Source organism: Vigna umbellata, chromosome 1 (assembly GCF_029865625.1).
Source record: "Vigna umbellata cultivar VRB3 chromosome 1, Vumbellata_1.0, whole genome shotgun sequence".
Taxonomy (NCBI): Eukaryota; Viridiplantae; Streptophyta; class Magnoliopsida; order Fabales; family Fabaceae; genus Vigna; species Vigna umbellata.
This window is the reverse complement of record NC_142165.1, coordinates 91,963,261-91,981,853: the sequence shown is the minus strand read 5'-3', so window position 1 is coordinate 91,981,853 and position 18,593 is coordinate 91,963,261. Positions and strand designations below refer to the sequence as shown.

Below are 18,593 nucleotides of genomic sequence, written 5' to 3'. Positions count from 1 at the left end.
CGCGAGACCCTCTTCTCTTCTCAAACTTTTCTCCAACGAAGTTTGACGACCATCACATGTAATCTTTCTTTTATTTTATACAAATGCATGTTAATTAACTACTTTATGTATGATTTTCGTTTGTTTTAACCGATTATTTTTATGTTCTTCATAGATGCATTTTGCTTTCTCTCTCACCCACGGGTAACGACACTTTATTCCGATGAACTCACATTTCATCAACTTAGAGACTCAAATTCCAATTTACCATTTTCACAGCTTCTTGAACCACTTAGGGAGACTCAAATAAGTCCCAAATGACTTGTCTAAGCTATCCTAACTGACCAATACCACTTCCAAACCCAAATTCACAAATTCACTACTCCACTTCCTCAAAAATGACTCTAAACCAGCCCAATTCACTTAACTTCCTACCTAATCACTACCACCACAGATTACTCACATCAAATACCTTCAACATGTTCAATCACAACAGTTAATTCATCCAAAACAGTTCATCATCATCACACTGAAGTTTCACAGATCAATCCTTTCAATACATTCAATTCACATTACCCTAAAAACTCAAAATTGTGTCTTAATCACTAAAATACCACCACATTCAACATATATACAAATCATACAATAAATTAAAATAGTAGCTAGCTTCCCTTATCTCAGAGACAAACAGCCCAGCTCACAAAGATACACCGACAATGCCTTGCAACGCAAGGAAACTCAACAAAAACCTACAACTCACCAATTGGTGATATAAAACAGCTCTTAGAACCTAAATTTAGCTAGAAATTAAAGGAAGAACTGCTAACCACATGCAAGATAGAAACATTGCATGCTCACAGTCTAAGAATACACGGATAAAAGGGGAAACGACTTACCAGCTCAGAAACACAAAATTGATCGGTCAAGATCGAAGCCCTCTACGCCGTGGCCGTTTGGGCACCTCCTGATCATCAATCAGACAACTCAGTAGTAAGAGATGGTAGAGAGAAGTCAGAGAACTCAGAGAAATAGTGTTCTAGAGAAATGAAATGTTCTTAGAATAATGAGACGTGTTCATAAAATTTTTATTTATATTATAAGATTATTTTAAAGTAAAATAATTTGTTTCATTATTTTAATATATCTATCTGCTCTAATACTCTATTTTCTAGGTACTTACACATAATACTAAAATCATTAGTTTTTTTTATCAAATTAAGTTATTTTAAATCTTAAATTTTTTATTTGTAAAAGAAAGTAAAGTGCACATAAAATATTAAATGAAATTGTTAACTAATTATACAATTACTAAAATTAAATTTAAAAGTATAGTTATAAAATGAAAGTTGCAAAGGTGCGTAATGGTGGATTCTTGAAAAGTGATAATAGGTGCATTAATGGTAAGGAATGAAGAAGTTTTCTCATGATCACTGTCACTGTTGTCAGTGTAACAATAACAATAACTTATAAGTTGTTATTATTATACTACTTTTATTATCACTCTTAACATTAAATTGTACAGGTTCTGTTATTTATCAAGATCCAGTCCATACATTAATATGCATAAAATAGTATATAAAAATTAAAGTTTATCCTAATCTTGTATTGCTTATGAAATAAATTTAAATATAATTAGTACACACTTAATGATCTTAGCTTGTTCTCTGAGTGAATTTTGAAATAATTAGGACAAATTTGTAGATGTTATATATATTAAACCCAACTATTCAGAAGTCATATTAAAATTTTGGCCCTAATTAAACGCACAAGGACTCATTAATGGTATCAAAATAGTATTTTTTTTAAGTATACATTGACTTATGAGACTAATTCCGTAATAGATTTAGTAAGTAACATGAAACATGTTATTTGTTTTTAATTCTTACAATTCAAAAATTTACTTTTAAGGAAAAAAATTTTTTAGTCTCTATTCTTTTGTTTTTCAAACTTAATTTTAGTTCTTATAATTTAAATTTCATGAATATAGTCCTCAAACTTTGAAAAATGCAAAAAAAAAATCATGATTATCCATCGATGAATAAGTCCTTTAACTTTAAAAAAAACACATTAAATTAGTTTTTTCAGGCTTAATTTTAATATTCAGAGACTATTTTTTACTGTCAAAAGGTAATAAATAAATAAACAGACTTATATTTTTCTTAAGTTTGTGATTGATTCAAATTACAATACTAAAATCAAGTTTGTTAAAAGGTACAAGGATTCAAAATAGTTTTTCTAATTTTTAATTATAAAATAAATGGAAATAGGCCAAACATGTAATGGATAATGTTTCTGCTGAACGGGATCGGGGAACACTCCTGCCATCTCCGTCCGAAAACACTCCTCCTCCTCTCACCGGTCTTCCTCTCCTGATCTCCTCTGCGCTCGGCGTCCGTACAAATGGGTTGACCTGCAGCAAACACTCCGACGCTCAAGTCAGAATGAGCTCTCGCAAGTCTATAGTTATCAAATTGAATAGAGAATTTACCTTCCCCTTTGACTTCTATTTATACAATTACAGTGAATATTATTCATTAATTTACCTTTTAATGGCTTTCAATGCTCACTTTCAATACTCGACAAGGACCGTTATCTCATTAACCACGCATTCATGGACATTTAACGGCTGTCTGCCCTCTCCTTTACTAGCGCTCACCCGATCGGTTGTTTTATGAAACACCCGACCGGTTGCCTTCCTTCGGTAGTAACTCGAGCCACAGTATGTTGTCTACCCTCGGTAATAGCACAATCTGTGGTCGATCACCTACTCTCGGTAATACCACAAGCCACGGCCGGTTGCCTACCGACGGTAGTAACAGGTAATTTTGTTGATTGTTTGATTATTTATATTGAGAGAGAATGATTAAAGTTTATATGTTGTATATTCAATGAACTATTATATTACTTAAAAGAATAAGATTGAAGTTTTCAATAAATTGAATGGTTTATTTAACTATTGAATATTTATAATTAAAAAAATGTTGTAACCCATTTAATATGGCCGAATAAATGGTTCTGGCATTCAGGGATCATACTTACTTTAATAATTTTGATTGTGATGAGGTTAAATATATGAGGTAATCGATTTTGAAGAGGGTGAAAACGATGAAATTATGGTTTGTGAGATGGGCTCATTGAATAAAAGTCGCAGTTAGATGTGTATGTGCGAAAATGGTCGACAGAACTCTGAAACATAGCTTTTGGTAGTTGAATATCGGTCTCGGGTTGAGAAATTAAGATTATATACATGTCACCATAAAACGATTTCAACATCAAATGACTCAGTAGCCTGTATTCTGCCGTCACGCTACGAATTCCGTGTAATTACTAAATTCCAATTTCTGCCCTTTTTATTTTTGGCTGGCCATCATTTCATGGCGCGTGTTTAAGATGATTAGCAAAGCTTATGCGACACCGCGAGGTTAGTTGGAAGTTAGAATTAGATTATACAACCGCTAGATTGGGTTCAGTTTTTTTTTTCTTTTTGTTATATTGAAATTAATGTAAATCTTCTAGGTTTGAATGGGGTTTAAATAATTTGTGTACGAAAAATACTTTTATTTATGATTTTTAAATATTTATGTTATAAGATTTTTTTAGAATTCAAAAGTATTAGATATAAATAAAAATTATACTCACAAGTTATAATATTAAAATTAAAATAAATTAAAAATAATAAATAACTGAGTTGTCAGATAATTTTTTATAATCATCGTTTTTATTATAAAATTGAAATGATTGGCTAGGTTGGTTTCAAGTTTAATATATATAACTCGTCTCGTACAATTGAAGTATATCTATTTGATTAGTTTGGATTGTGACAGTAAAGACAATTCAATCCGATATATTAAATTGGAATAAATTAAATAATTTATCCTATTATTTAATCCGATAGATATTTATAATTAGGAGTATAAATATGCAAGCATGAAATAAATTATATGAAAAATTGAAAAGTGATGATCATCCAATAAATTAAAAACTGCATGATAATATCATTAAGATTATTGTAACACTCACGAATCTAAAATATCTACTTAATACAAAACTGTATAAATAAATATATTATACAATTATAATGATCTAAAATTAAATATAACTAGATATTATATTATAATTATCCAGATTTTGTTTTCTTTATTGATTAGTTTGCCACTGTATTCTTACTATACAGAGTTAAATGAATTTGTTTTTTTTATACCAGAAGTAATTTTTCCATATTTATCTCACTAATTTATTTTAGTTATCTCTTATAAATATTATAGATTAAAATTATTTTTAATTTTATTGACTTATAGTGGTTTGTTTGTCAAATATTATTGTTCTTGCAAAATTGAGATTCTTTGCTGTATAGATTCTTGGATTGATTCATCCGAATATGTCTTTAGTTATACCATTTTGCTCGTCTGATTTTATAGGTATTTGATGGAGTTGGTAAAATTATTTTAACACTCCAGTCAATAATATGTAAGAAGCAATAAATGCAACAGTGATTGGGTCATAATTCATACATAATGCTTATTTTTAGTACTTATGTGACTCTTATCTTGCATAAACCTAAGTTTAATAGGTGTGCTATAATTTAGGATTTCCTAATCGATGATAAATTATTGTTATTTTTTTAATGTCATAAAGTGATTTTAATAAAGAAATATTATTTATGTGGGAACATTGAGATCTATCATCCCATGATGACGTGTATGTCAAGGTTATATCTCCTTTATGACGTCATGTTACAAATTACTTACAAATGTCCCTCACATAACGTGTGTCACACTAGTGCAAAAAAGACCTTTAACGTCACCCTTTAGATGTCTGACCCTCGAATATCCAACATTAAAAATGACCGGTGGCATTTTTCGTAAATAAAACAACTATTTAGACGTCGGTTATGGAAGGGCCCGACGTCTAAATATTCATATACGTCGGCTCCCCCGAATAGACGCCAAAACTAAACGAAAAAGTTAAAAAAAATTAATTTTTTATTCTATTTAGACGTCTGTTATGGAGGGAACCGACTTCTGAAGCACTTTAGACGTCTGTTAATTGGGGATCAGACGTCTAAACCCTAAATCCAAAAATTAAAAAAGTCACTTTTTGACTCTACTTAGACGTCTGATCCCGCCACTCCGACTTCTGAAGCACTTAAGACGTCTGTTATTGGGGAAACCGACGTCTAAACCCTCAATCCAGAAATTTAAAAAGTCACTTTTTGACTCCATTTAGACGTCTGATCCCGCCACTCCGACTTCTGAAGCACTTTAGACGTCTGTTATTGGGGGAACCGACGTCTAAACCCTCAAATCCAGAAATTGAAAAAGTCACTTTTTGACTCCATTTAGACGTCTGATCCCGCCACTCCGACTTCTGAAGCACTTTAGACGTCTGTTAATTGGGGGAACCGACGTCTAAACCCTCAATCCAGAAATTTAAAAAGTCACTTTTTGACTCCATTTAGACGTCTGATCCCGCCACTCCGACTTCTGAAGCACTTTAGACGTCTGTTAATTGGGGGAACCGACGTCTAAACCCTCAATCCAGCAATTGAAAAAGTCACTTTTTGACTCTATTTAAACGTCTGATCCCGCCAATCTGACTTCTAAAGCCTTTAGACGTCTGTTAATTGGGAGAACCGACGTCTAAATTTTGGCATTAAAACACCGTGAACGCGAGACAGTTGTTACGCGCACTCATTGTTCATCATCTTTGTCGTGTTTTCTCTCTACGGGTTACACTTTTCAGGTTCGTTTTCTCACTTTTGCACCGTTTTAAATTAATTTTACTCCGATTACATCACTCTTTGATGCATTATCTTTCATTTGAACCGATTAAAATGCGTTTTCGTTGGGTTTTGGTGCAGTTATTCTCGTGTCTTTAGGCGGCGTTCTATGGTGGCGTTCTATGGTGGCGTTCTATGGCGGTGATTTCTTGCGTTTTGTACTCCTCCAATTCCCTCCACTACGTTTTTAAAACCATCCAATAAAAAAAAATGTACAATACATTCTCTTCAACTAAAATATAAAGTTGTAAACTCGAATCACCATGAGTTAGGAACAACCTGAGAGACGTCGAACCTATATGGATCGAACGTCTATATAGAAGTCGGACCTATATAGGTCAGACGTCTATAGAGACATCGGACCTATATAGGTCGGACGTCTATAGAGACGTCTGACCTAAAGGGCCCGACGTCTCATTAACGTCACCCATATAGACGTCAGACAGAGATTAGACGTTAAAAGCCCAAAATAACAGACGTCTAAAGTCCTTTTTGCACTAGTGTCATTTACTAAGTTATAAGAATATAATATTCAATTAGTTATTAGTTTAAAAAAATAATAATTAATAGCAATTCTTAATTAATAATAATGTAAAATTGGATATAGTGTCAAAGGAGGAAGAAAAAAAGTGCTAAAAATAGGCTTTAAGACTTTTCAGAAAAATAAAGAAAAATAGTTTACAATAATATTATGGTGATTAAAGAAAAGGGAAAGTATTAGTATGGTGACGCAAAGTTGTTGAAAGATCTTGTTATATTGTCTTTATGCTGGGAGATGACTCATGTCTACATACACATAGTGTGAACAACAGAACGAATTCGAAAGCGTGTTTGACAAACAATAATAGGACAAAATTATTAAATACACGGTACTATTGTCAGTGTTGTTTTGATGACTCAACATACTGGGGTCTGAAAACATCGTTCTCCGAATGATTTTATTGGATACAGAATCTCAACGCTTTAGTTAATTAAATTGTCTTATGCATGTATAAACCCAACTTTTTCTCTACCAAAAGAATACATCACTCATAATCTTCTCCGTTTTAAAGCCTCAGCTTTCTTTCAGAACCGATTCAATTCTTCTTTTCTGAAAACATCTAATATACATTCATGCGCTTACCCTGATCCATCGCTAGAATCAAGGCATCTAAATCCTCCCTTTTTTAAGTTTGAAAAACTTTCTCTTTCACATTTGATTATTTGACATTACATCATGCGAACGTGTTAATAAAGCATGGGTTGTTAGGGTTTATAGGGCACATAGAACCCTGTTTAGATGATCCAAGGGTGGTTGTGTGCCCCTAATGGAGTGCAAAATGTACACAAGAATATCATTCCAATTGCTATAGGATCCAGCTGTCGTGGATTTCACTATACGAATGGTTTTTCAAAGACAATAATCTGGTATGTCAAACAGCATAAGCATCTTTATATCGTATAATCTTGATTCCAAGTTCATTAGTGCAAAATTCTGAAAATTGAAGGTTGACCTGTGATTATTCTTACGTGCTACGCTAGCACAGAATATATATAAGTTCACAAGGTTTTAATTATTACTAGGGTATATATTTGCATATATTCCAAGCATAAACCCAGTTTATGGCACACTTTAATAATAGTGCATTCACTGTCGTCACTAGTTCTCATTCTCCTAATAGTGGTCCCTTCAAAGCATCTACGCGGATTCTTCTAGTCTTCTAGATACAGACGGATTAAGATAATGCGAATAAAATGTAAGCAAATTAATGATGAATTATTCAAAATTACAAAGTCATGTATATATCAAGTAGTTAAATACGAAGCTAAAGCTAAATAAAATTAATATAACTAATATTCACATAACACAATGGATTATGACATTACTATCCTGAATAGAAGAAGGAAACGAAAAGAATGAAAAATTAAGACGCTCACATGAAAATGTCAAATCTTTTGGCACTCGCAAATTCCAAATTGAAACCCAATCAAATTGTATCAACTCGACCTTCTGATGGTATTTTTCTTTACGGTTTTTGTTTCTTAAATTTAATGATTTGAGTGGCGTTATTCTTCAATCCTCAAAGTTTTATGAATCAGTAACTTAACTATTATTTAAAAAATGACATTGACATCTCATGTTAGAGAAAAAAAAATTCGAATTGCTTGATTGGAAATGACTTACTAAATGATGAAGAAGTAAAAGAAAAAACAAAAGTGTAAAATAGAAATAATGAATGGCCCAAAGCCCCTTAGAGCTTTGACAGTGTATCATTATTCTGCATCATATTAAAGAAAAAAAAAAGTAGAAAGAAGCAAAGGAAACTTAAAGAGATATGAATGATTACGAATTGCTTTAATCGGAAATGATTTGCATGATGTTCCTATCCCAAATATGATTAATTTTTTCACAGGCTATTCCAAACATTAGAACCGTCAAAATAGTCACAACCAACGTCCAATCCGGCCAATCACGGGTTTGAGCCGGATTGGATTTGAAAAAGTTATATTTCTTTATACGGATCAGATTTCAATCCGACTCATTTAAACCTGACTCGTGGGTTGAACCCGTCCCACCTACCTAATTTTATTTTATTAAAATTTAATTTTAATTTTATAAAAAAATATTTATTATTTTGTTTTTGTTTGAAAATTTTATTTAAGTTGCTTATTTTCAAAATTAATTAAATACCCATGTTAGGAGTGAAATTTATTTAGATTTGAATTATAGAAAGTTTGTAATTTTTTTTATTTAGAAAAAAATTGTAATTAAGTGAACCAGTGAGCCAACCTCTTTACCTACCAATCCGTGATGGGTCGGACCGGATTCGAAATTTTCTGGTTCGTTAATAAATGAGTCAGGTTAGATTGACTTACTAAGTGATCAACCCGTGGTGGACCGGGCCGGGACCCGTTTTGACAGTTCTACCAAATATGATAAGCGATGATAAAAATAATTCTCAAGATTAAATTTTTGCTAAGGGTAATCTTGTTTCCCTGCACTCTCATTAGAAAAGGATATGGACATGAAGGGGTGCAAGAAGAATGAGCTCATGCACGTGCAAGGATTTTGGGTCCACAACAACTTTTGAATGGTTTTGGAGAAAAAAAAGGGTAATCCTAAGGCCCAAACTCAAACCAAGGTCCATACCCCGATTGTCTCGTCCTAGAGGATGTGACTTTGCAATTGACCGGGAGTGGCAAGCTGGTTGAGCTTGGCAACAATGGGAGAACACAAATTGAATTTGAGCACGCTTGTGTTCAGTGTTGCAGTCATCATCGTGGTCTCCCACTCAGCACGATCACTGGCGTTGAAGCATTCCCCGCGATTCCTAAGAAAATCGGCAGCAACAGGAACCGATTTCGCGCCACCGCAATTTTACTACGAAACCAGGTACTTCCAACAGCGCCTCGACCACTTCAGTTTCTCGGACCTACCCACGTTCCCGCAGCGTTACCTCATCAGCACCGAACACTGGGTGGGCCCCCAGCGCTTGGGCCCAATTTTCTTCTACTGCGGCAACGAAGGAGACATCGAATGGTTCGCCCAGAACACTGGCTTCGTCTGGGAAATCGCCCCTCGATTCGGGGCCATGGTGGTTTTCCCCGAAGTAAGCCTTCCGCTTCCTTTGCGTAATAAATTATCCACCTTCATTTCAGTAATTTTTCTCAAACGAAATTTCTCGATTTTACAACTTGTTTCTACGCGTGTGAATGTGGCAGCATCGATATTACGGCGAGTCCACGCCTTTCGGAAGTGCTAAGGAAGCGTATAAGGATGCCACTACCTTGTCGTATCTCACCGCTGAACAGGCGCTCGCTGATTTTTCCGTTCTCATCACTGATCTGAAGCAAAATTTCTCCGCCAATGATTGCCCCGTTGTGTTGTTTGGAGGATCATATGGTGGAAGTAAGTAACACTATTACCGGAGATTTCAGGTTAGCTAGTAATATGGCGAGATAATTGAACTGCTAAATGAGTGGGGGCAACCCTCTGTTATGTTATGGAGCTGACTTTCGGTTTTCAGTATGTCTAAATTCAAATTCTAACGTGGTACTAGAGTCCAGTGGTTTCTGTTGGAAGTCTCCTAATTCTAAGGTTTCAATGAACTATTTGCAATGTTCAGTCATGGAAATTTCTTACTCGAGGTGTTCAATCCTCTTTGAGATTTCACATTAGTAATACCGTGTTGTATGGGGCATTACTACCAAGTCCATAAGTAAGTGGTATTTCTCACATCTAATCCTCTATAAGAACTACTAATAAACATGCAAAATGGACGTGTTTATCATATAGGGATTTGTTAGTCCACTTTATTTGAATAAGTAAAGTTACGTCTTTGTAGAAGTGGGAGTAACCTTTCTCTTCTGCAAGTCTACGGCATTCTAAAAAGCAAAAAATCTTATTAATATTAATAGGTAAAGAGATAGGAATTTATGAAACAAACTGACTGCTAGCTTTTTGGACATAGTTACAATCGAAGAGAAAATATATATATGATTTGAGCAAACCCAAACAGGTCATTGTGAATGGTGAATAGTTAGTTTTATAACCCTTTTGAACATTGTTTTGCAGTGTTGGCTGCTTGGATGAGACTCAAGTATCCTCATATTGCTGTTGGAGCACTTGCTTCTTCAGCTCCGATTCTTCAATTTGAAGACATCGTGCCACCGGAAACTTTCTATAACATTGTTTCAAATAGTTTTAAGGTAGGTCAACGCGTTACGCCATAGTTCAGGTATTTGTCTGTGTTGTGATTAGTATACTATACTAACGGTTTTACTCCATTGTTTATGTCCACAGCGTGAAAGTTTCACTTGCTTTAACTATATTAAACAATCTTGGAATGAAATAACATCTACGGGTCAAACGTATAATGGTCTTGAGCGCCTGACCAAAACCTTCAACTTATGTCAGTAAGGCATTTAAAAATGTCTTTTTCTGCATGGCACGATTGTGAGTGGTGATATCCATGTTTTATTAGTCTTTTTGTTGTACTAATTTAGTTAAGCTAATTGAAGGAAATTGAAGAGTACTGGAGACCTGTATGACTGGTTGGATTCTGCATATAGTTATTTAGCGATGGTGAACTACCCATATCCTTCTGATTTTTTGATGACTTTGCCTGGACACCCTATCAGGGAGGTTAGTATGGTTTTTGATTTCAGAGTATGTGTAATCATATGGCTTACTAGTGACAAGTCTTTTAGGGCTTGTTCTTTTGAGTGGATTTGAGGAGATTTGAGAGAATTTGAAGATAATTTTTTTTGTCGTTTTTTTGAGCGAATTTGGAGGTAAATGAGAGTGAATTTAAAAATAATTTTTTAATTTGTCACGTCAATACAATTCTATACTAATTCTCACAAATTTTATTTTCAAATTCACTCTCATTTATCTCCAAATTCGCTCAAAAAAACGACAAAAAAAATTATCTTCAAATCCTCTCAAATCCCCTCAAATCCATTCCCTCAAATCCACTCAAAAGAACAAGGCCTTAGTGATAGAAGACGATTAGGCATTGAAAGCTTTCATAATTTAAATATCCTTGCATCATCATAACCATATAATGAACTGCAACTTTGCCTAATAACACGAAGGAATCGTGATCGGCTTTGCTTTATATATTTAAATAATAAATGAACGATAATTGAAACAAGAACATAACATGAATAAAGGAAACAATATGAACTGAAAATGGAATAGAAAATGGCGTGAAATATAAAGAACAATAACAAGTAATGTAAGTAATGAAACTACAAGAAATAGAAAAGCCGGAGAACTGAAAATGGAGAATACGTCACTTAAGATGAAACTCAAGATAAGTGTATTGGAGAATTCCTAGGATTTTAATATAATAGTCAAAGAAGATTATCACTTCCTCATGAGACAAATGATAAAAAAACTCTGAAATTTCCATCCAATCCATTGTGCATTACAAATAAAGGAGACGGCTATATATAGTTATAGATGTTTTGAAAATTCAACTTTAAATCTAGAGTTTTGTCCAATGTGGCTGTCATCTAGGAGTTGTGATACATGCTTGGGTCATGCTTTCCGTGCTCCTTTAGACACCATCTTTTCCATGCTCACTTGAACTCTTCTCTCCTTTCACTTTGGCTTAGAATTTGAGGATACAATTGGGCTTGATTGAGTCTTCACCAATCAATATGATTATAAATATGGTGTTTTATAGGTTTGTAAGAGGATTGATGGGGCTCCTGCTGGAACTAATATTCTGGAGCGGATATATGAAGGAGTGAATGTCTACTACAATTATACTGGAAAAGAAAAATGTTTTGAACTGGATGATGATCCTCATGGCATGAGTGGTTGGGATTGGCAGGTTTACAAGAGTTACATGTTTTTTCTCCTTTTAATTTCACTTGTTGCTGAATAAGTATTGAGGCCTAGTAGCACAAATGCTTGAGTAATGTGTCTTCTTTAATCCTAGTTTGTTCCATTTTTCTTTTTCATTTTGTAGGCTTGCACTGAAATGGTTATGCCAATGTCTAGCAACCAGGATTCAAGCATGTTTCCACCGTATGAGTATAATTACACTTCTGTTAAAGAGGAATGCTGGAATGATTTTGGAGTGAAGCCAAGGCCAAAATGGATTACTACAGAATTCGGGGGGCATGTAAGTAAATAATTACTGTTAAATCTTAGTTACATTTCCATTATTGAGACTAAAAAATTTTACCATCATTTCAAATTCTGGTTTAGTTCATAATTCCCTCCCCCTCCCTCCTCCCAAGAAAAAAGTCAATTTTAAAAGTTTTAGGGCGTGTGGAAACGCTGAGATAGTAGTTATTTATTTTTGGATTAAATATGTATTTGGTTCCTTAATTTTTAGTGAAAATTAAAATTAATTTTTCTTTAAAATTTTTTACTGAAAGTTAAGTAACCAAAAACATATTTATCTTTTTATTTTTCTAGTTGTGAAATAGTTTGGTGACGTTGTATTAAATGACTTGGACGAATAATTGCTCGAGGAAAAGAGGGAAAATATAATGCTATGGAGCATAGTGTAGACAGTGATTTCGGGTGACCTAGTAAATAGTGTGCTAATATAGAAAATCTTGTCTATATGGTATAGCACACATTTTCTGTGACATTGTCACTCTGATAATAATGAGATTTCCTTCTCTATAGAAATGTACTCTTGCATGTATTAAGGCACACGCTAATGTGTTAACCTGCAATATGATTAACGAGGTGACTGCAGGTCACTTTTTTTTGTTCTTGCTTGACTACGTTGCGTTTGTAGATCTGCCTATATCAATTTTCTCAGAAGTTTCTTTCAACTTGCAACACGAATTCATTCTGCCAGAAAATGAATGAAAGATAGCTGGTAGTTTGAAATAAATGGTCCTATCCCTTGGTGATTTTATTCAAATAGATTGATTGCATGATGCATGATCAATTAAAACTAAAAAGCAGTATTCTGATAAAATGCTGTTTTAATCTAATATCTGAGCAACTTGTTTGAAGGATATCCATACCACCTTGAAGAAATTTGGAAGTAATATAATTTTCTCAAATGGTCTCTTGGATCCATGGAGTGGTGGAAGGTGATATATTATTTTATTCTGCAAGTATCTTGGCTACTATGTTTTATATTTTTTCCAAGAAATTATCTTTGAGAGATGTTATCAAGTTCCAACACGCAAATTGTTTCTGGTACAGCGTTTTGCAGAATATATCTGAAAGTGTTGTTTCACTTGTCACTGAAGAAGGTAAAGACATTTATTATTTGCAATTTGTTAATTTCCTGTTGTATGTATCCGAGTCTATTCTTTTGTTTATTTTTCCATACGTGTCACTGTTATAAGTTATAACTACTGTTATTTTGGTTTATTGATTAAACAATTACATGAAACTTCCTCATAAAACTTTTAAAAGATAGAGTGCTAGTGAGTTCCTGAGAGTTCTCAAGCTTGTTGATAACATTAAAACATGAAAAAAAATGTGTTTTTAGTTCTTATACTCTTAGTTAATCATTATCAAGGGCCTTTTAATGATGTTTGATTGGTTTAGGCTCTTCTAATAATAAATTCTTAAGAGAATATGAACTAAAGCCAGATGTTTTTTAGAATTTGAGACCAAATTCATCAATATAGGAACGATATTTACGTTTGACCAAAAGCATAAGAACTAAAAAACATATTCTTTTCCTTGAATAATTTTTTGATATCAAAAGTTACTTATTTTTTTTTCTTAAACTGTTCCTCAGGTGCTCACCACATAGATTTACGCCCTTCGACTCAAAATGATCCTCGTTGGTTGGTAGAGCAGAGGGAGACTGAGATAAAGCTAATAGAAGGGTGGATCAGTGACTACCACCAGAAAAATAAAGCTGTTTCTGATATGTAACAGAATCTATCTACTGTTTGCTTCATAGCTATTCTGTATAGCCACGTTTTGTACACACGCGTACATGTATGTATTTTCTAACTTCTTTTTTCGTTTCAACGTACATGTGTGTATTTTCTAACTTCTTTTTTCGTTTCAACGTTATACATATTATTTTCCATACGTTATTATATAAAAGTTTATACTTTAAGTGCACCCAAACGAACTAATTATTTTAAAATGGTGGTTTCAGTGATTTGTTTAATTAAAAGTAATTATTATCAAATATAACCATGATAGATTTATTATTTTGAAATTAACATAATAGTTGCCTTAAGCATATACTTAGTAGCTGGTTTTCAATCTAGAGTCATTGTGATTCCTCAAATCTAAGACTTAGGCCAGGGCTTGACGAGCTTTTCGGTAGTAACCCGAGATCCAGTCAATAGAACTTGTGTCGTTGGATTATTTATAACAATGAATCTCCTACGTGTCTATAAAAATAGAAAAAAATAAATAAAAAATCAAAAGTGTACCTTTAAACGCGATGTCTTGTTTCTTTTCAGTTCACTCAAGATCTTTTATCTATGAAAGTAATTATGTTTTACAAATGTTAGTGAGTTGAGTTTCCTGTTAAAATGACAAATAAATTTCTCTTCTCAAGGATTGTTTAAATCCATTTTCGTTTTAACGGAAACTCTTGCATTAATGAGGTACGTGTATGTATATAAGTAATATTTATTTATTTTCAATTAAGTATGAGAATAAGAATGATGTACATTTTTATTGAGTTTTCATGTTTATAATTGTGTCAGTATATATTTTGTTATTATCTTATTCTAATTTAAATTACTAAAATATTCATAGTTTATTATATTTTATTATTATATTATTCTCGTTTAAATTATTAAAATATTCATAATTTATTAGATACTTATTTATATATATATATATATAATATTATTCTTTACATAATTTTTTTAATTGTTTGACTTATTTTACATTTACAAAATTCACACATATCTTCAAATATTTTTTTCTTATCACAATCTTAACTTTTTTCTTTTTGCGTAGTTATGTACAAAGTATGTATTATCAATTTCAGTAAATACAATAAATTTTAGGCTCCACATTTAATTATTCTTACTCTTTTTTTAATAATTTAATTATTTCAGTAATTCTTACTCTTATAGATATTCTTTTTACAAGAAAAAAAAACTTCAAAAACCAATAAAATGAGATGAATAAATAATCAAATAGTTAAGGTCAACAATGATTACAATAGAAAAATTTATCTGTCCTTGGGGAGAACATAAATTATGCAATAAACAAGGTTATAAAAGTGTTACAACTTCTAGAAGTATCAAAAAATATATAGTGAAAGTTCTACTTTATGAAATTGATGCAACTAAAGACCCTAAATTGAGTACATTTAAGATTATGAGCACATGTGGAGCATAGAACTAATGATGATATACTTATTTTTTTAATGCTATAATTTCTGGAACAATCATTAGAGTTTTCATTCATCCTTCCATGTTTGGACATCAATAACGTTAATAAGTACTCAGTGTTTATTTGGCGATGTTTATTTGAATTATAGTACTTAGTGTAACAAAGCAAACTGTATTGCTTGCCTTAAATTTTGGTTTTAACAATTTTAGGGATCCAACTAAAGAGATTCAAACAACATCCTAACATACTGAGATAGGTTAGGTTAAGATAAGAGAGTTTGAAAGGAAAAACTAGAGTATTCAAATTGTTCTACAATTCATTCATATCAGCTACAACCCTGAAATGATTTTGGGTCAAAAGTGTCCTGGCAAACATATAATTATTGTATGCACTCATTAAATGAAATTTTTCATCCGTTGGGTCTCTTGTACTGCCTCTTGAGCATCCTAATTGAATTAATCCATGTTGTACACTACAAAAAAGAAATTATTATTTCGTGGAAGTTATTTTTCAAAAGTTATAAAAAAACCCTCATTGATTTAGAATGATTATACTGGACTATCTAACTAACAATAGTGAGGTTTTTAATTATTTCTAAAAAGAGGTTTATAACTTTTTCAAATAATAATATATCTTTTACATCTCTTCCTCCTCAAAATTTTACATTTAAAGTTTTTTTTTCCCAAAATTTTACACTTAAAGTTTTTATTTTCTAGTCATCTTTGTCTAAACATAGTCTTCTCAATTTTTCTACCCACCATCATTCCCCCTAAATTCCTTCCTTTCTTTCAAAATTTTAGACTCTGCACTTTGTCCCTCTTGTCCCTCTCAAAGCATTCGTTTTCCTCATTCTTCCTTCTTCCATTTCCTCTTCTCATTCACTTCTTTGATTTTTCCTTTCGATCGTTCATTTTCCATTTCTCTCAATTTTTCAATAGACCATCATTCCCCCCAAATTTCTCTCTCTCAAAATTTTTGATTGCCTACGCTTTGTCCCTCTCAAAGCCATTGTCCTCTTCAGTTATTTTCTTTCATTCTTCCTTCTTCCATTCTTCCTTCTTCCATTTCCTCTTCTCATTTACTTCTTTCATTTTTCATTTTTATTGTTCATCTTATTAAGACAAGATCATCTATAAGATAAATCGTCTAACGTCCTTATATGTTTTTAAGTTTAACAAACAACAATAAATGAAATATGTATATGACAAAGTATTATCTAAAATAACTAGTGTTAAATCTTTTCCCAACACTAGAGTGTTCAAAAAAATTATATATATGAATAATTATGTTTAAAAAATAGATATATTTGACTCTTTATATTGATTACTTAATTGTAAATATGTTGTTATTTTTGTAGTAATTACACTTATATAACTATCTAATTTTTCACATTACATTGTAATTTTCATTAGCAGTTAATTATCCTTATAGACTACGCGTGATTTTGTTCATTATATTACAAACTCAACAATGAAATGATCAACTTATTGTAAAGGTAAACTTTAAGTTATTTTCAAATATATTTGATTTTACATATGTATTGTATTTAATTAGAGTAATGAATGATACCAATATTTTGAGTAGAAGAGCTAGAACATTAAACTTCTGTTCATAAACCAATTAGAGCATTTATAAAATTTTATAATAATTTTATGTGATTTAAATTTTATTTAATAAATAAGAATTAATTTCAATATGAATACTTCCTTACATTAAAGGAGGACCACTAATGGTCCATGTAATACCAATTCCTAAATGGAGGTAAGGTACATAATATACATTAAAATGAAAGTTAAAACTTGATTGTCGTCATATTTGTACATCAATCTTAATTCGGTCATTTTGTTTTAAGTTGTGTCAATTGGATCCTCAATTTTGAAAATGTAATGCAATTTAACTCTTTTCGTTAATACAGACGTTAACTCAATGTCACGTGTCAGTTCATTTTTTTAATTTTTTTTAAAAAAGACAGTCACATGTCAATTGAGGATCATGCCACGTGACATATATAGTGTGCCATGACAGTGACAGTAACACATGTCACAATTGAGAAAAATATCATGTGAACTGAATTTAGTTTTTTATTTGTATTATGTCTCACTTTAGTCCATTTTTTTTAAAATTAGAGAAATTTTATCTCTCTTCAAAGATCAAATTTAACTTTTGTATCCATATATAATAATATTTTCACTAAAATTAATATTTTTGTTAAATATTTTTAACAATATTAAATTTATATTTTACATTAAACTTTATTTAAATTTTGATTCAAATATTAATATATTAATAATTTTTATACAAATTTTAGAGTTGGTTTAAAAATAAAAATATTATAAATTTAAATATAAAATTTTAAAATAGTTTTAGAACAATTTAAAATAAATATATTTAAATTTTCAAAAAAATTAAAATAAAATTTAGTGTAAAATATTAATTTAAATAAACTTAATCTTATTAAAAATATTAATTAAAATATAAATTTTAATAAAAATATTATCATAACAATTATAACATTTATTAGAGGTGGTAAAATTGGTCAATTGAAATATAAATTTAAATAAATTTAATATTATTAAAATTTTATATTTGAATTTATAATATTTAATTTTTAAACGAACTCTAGCCTTTGTATATAAATTATTAATACATAAATATTTGAAACAAAATTTAAATAAAGTTTAATGTAAAATATAAATTTAATATTGTTAAAAATATTTAATAAAAATATCAATTTTAAATAAAATATCATTATACATCTATATAAAAGTTAAATTTTGTTGTATTTAGGAAAAAAATGAAATTTCTCCAATTTTAAAAAATTAAGACTGAGATGAGACAAAATACAAATAAAAAGCCTAAATTGAGATTTTTCACACACTCTCTTTGTTACATGAGAGGATCCTCATTTGATACATGACAATTTTTTTTTTAAAAAAAATAAAAATATAAAAAAATTAAATTAAATTAAAAAAATAAAAAACCATAACATATGATATTGAATCAACGTCATCAATTCTGTATCAGTAGAAATTGTTAAATTAGATCACA

At 31.2% G+C, this 18,593-nt stretch overlaps 1 protein-coding gene across 1 annotated transcript; it reads left to right on the top strand.

Annotated features, from left to right (window-relative positions):
- The first annotated feature begins 8,834 nt into the window (after positions 1 to 8,834).
- On the top strand, positions 8,835 to 14,273 carry LOC124827867 (Serine carboxypeptidase S28 family protein). The gene is made up of 10 exons (XM_047301020.2): positions 8,835 to 9,348; positions 9,461 to 9,647; positions 10,314 to 10,447; positions 10,542 to 10,654; positions 10,760 to 10,883; positions 11,932 to 12,081; positions 12,220 to 12,375; positions 13,230 to 13,309; positions 13,425 to 13,474; positions 13,972 to 14,273. The coding sequence occupies exons 1-10, from the start codon at positions 8,962 to 8,964 to the stop codon at positions 14,109 to 14,111; spliced, it is 1,521 nt and encodes a 506-aa protein (XP_047156976.1). The 5' UTR covers positions 8,835 to 8,961; the 3' UTR covers positions 14,112 to 14,273.
- Positions 14,274 to 18,593: the final 4,320 nt, after the last annotated feature.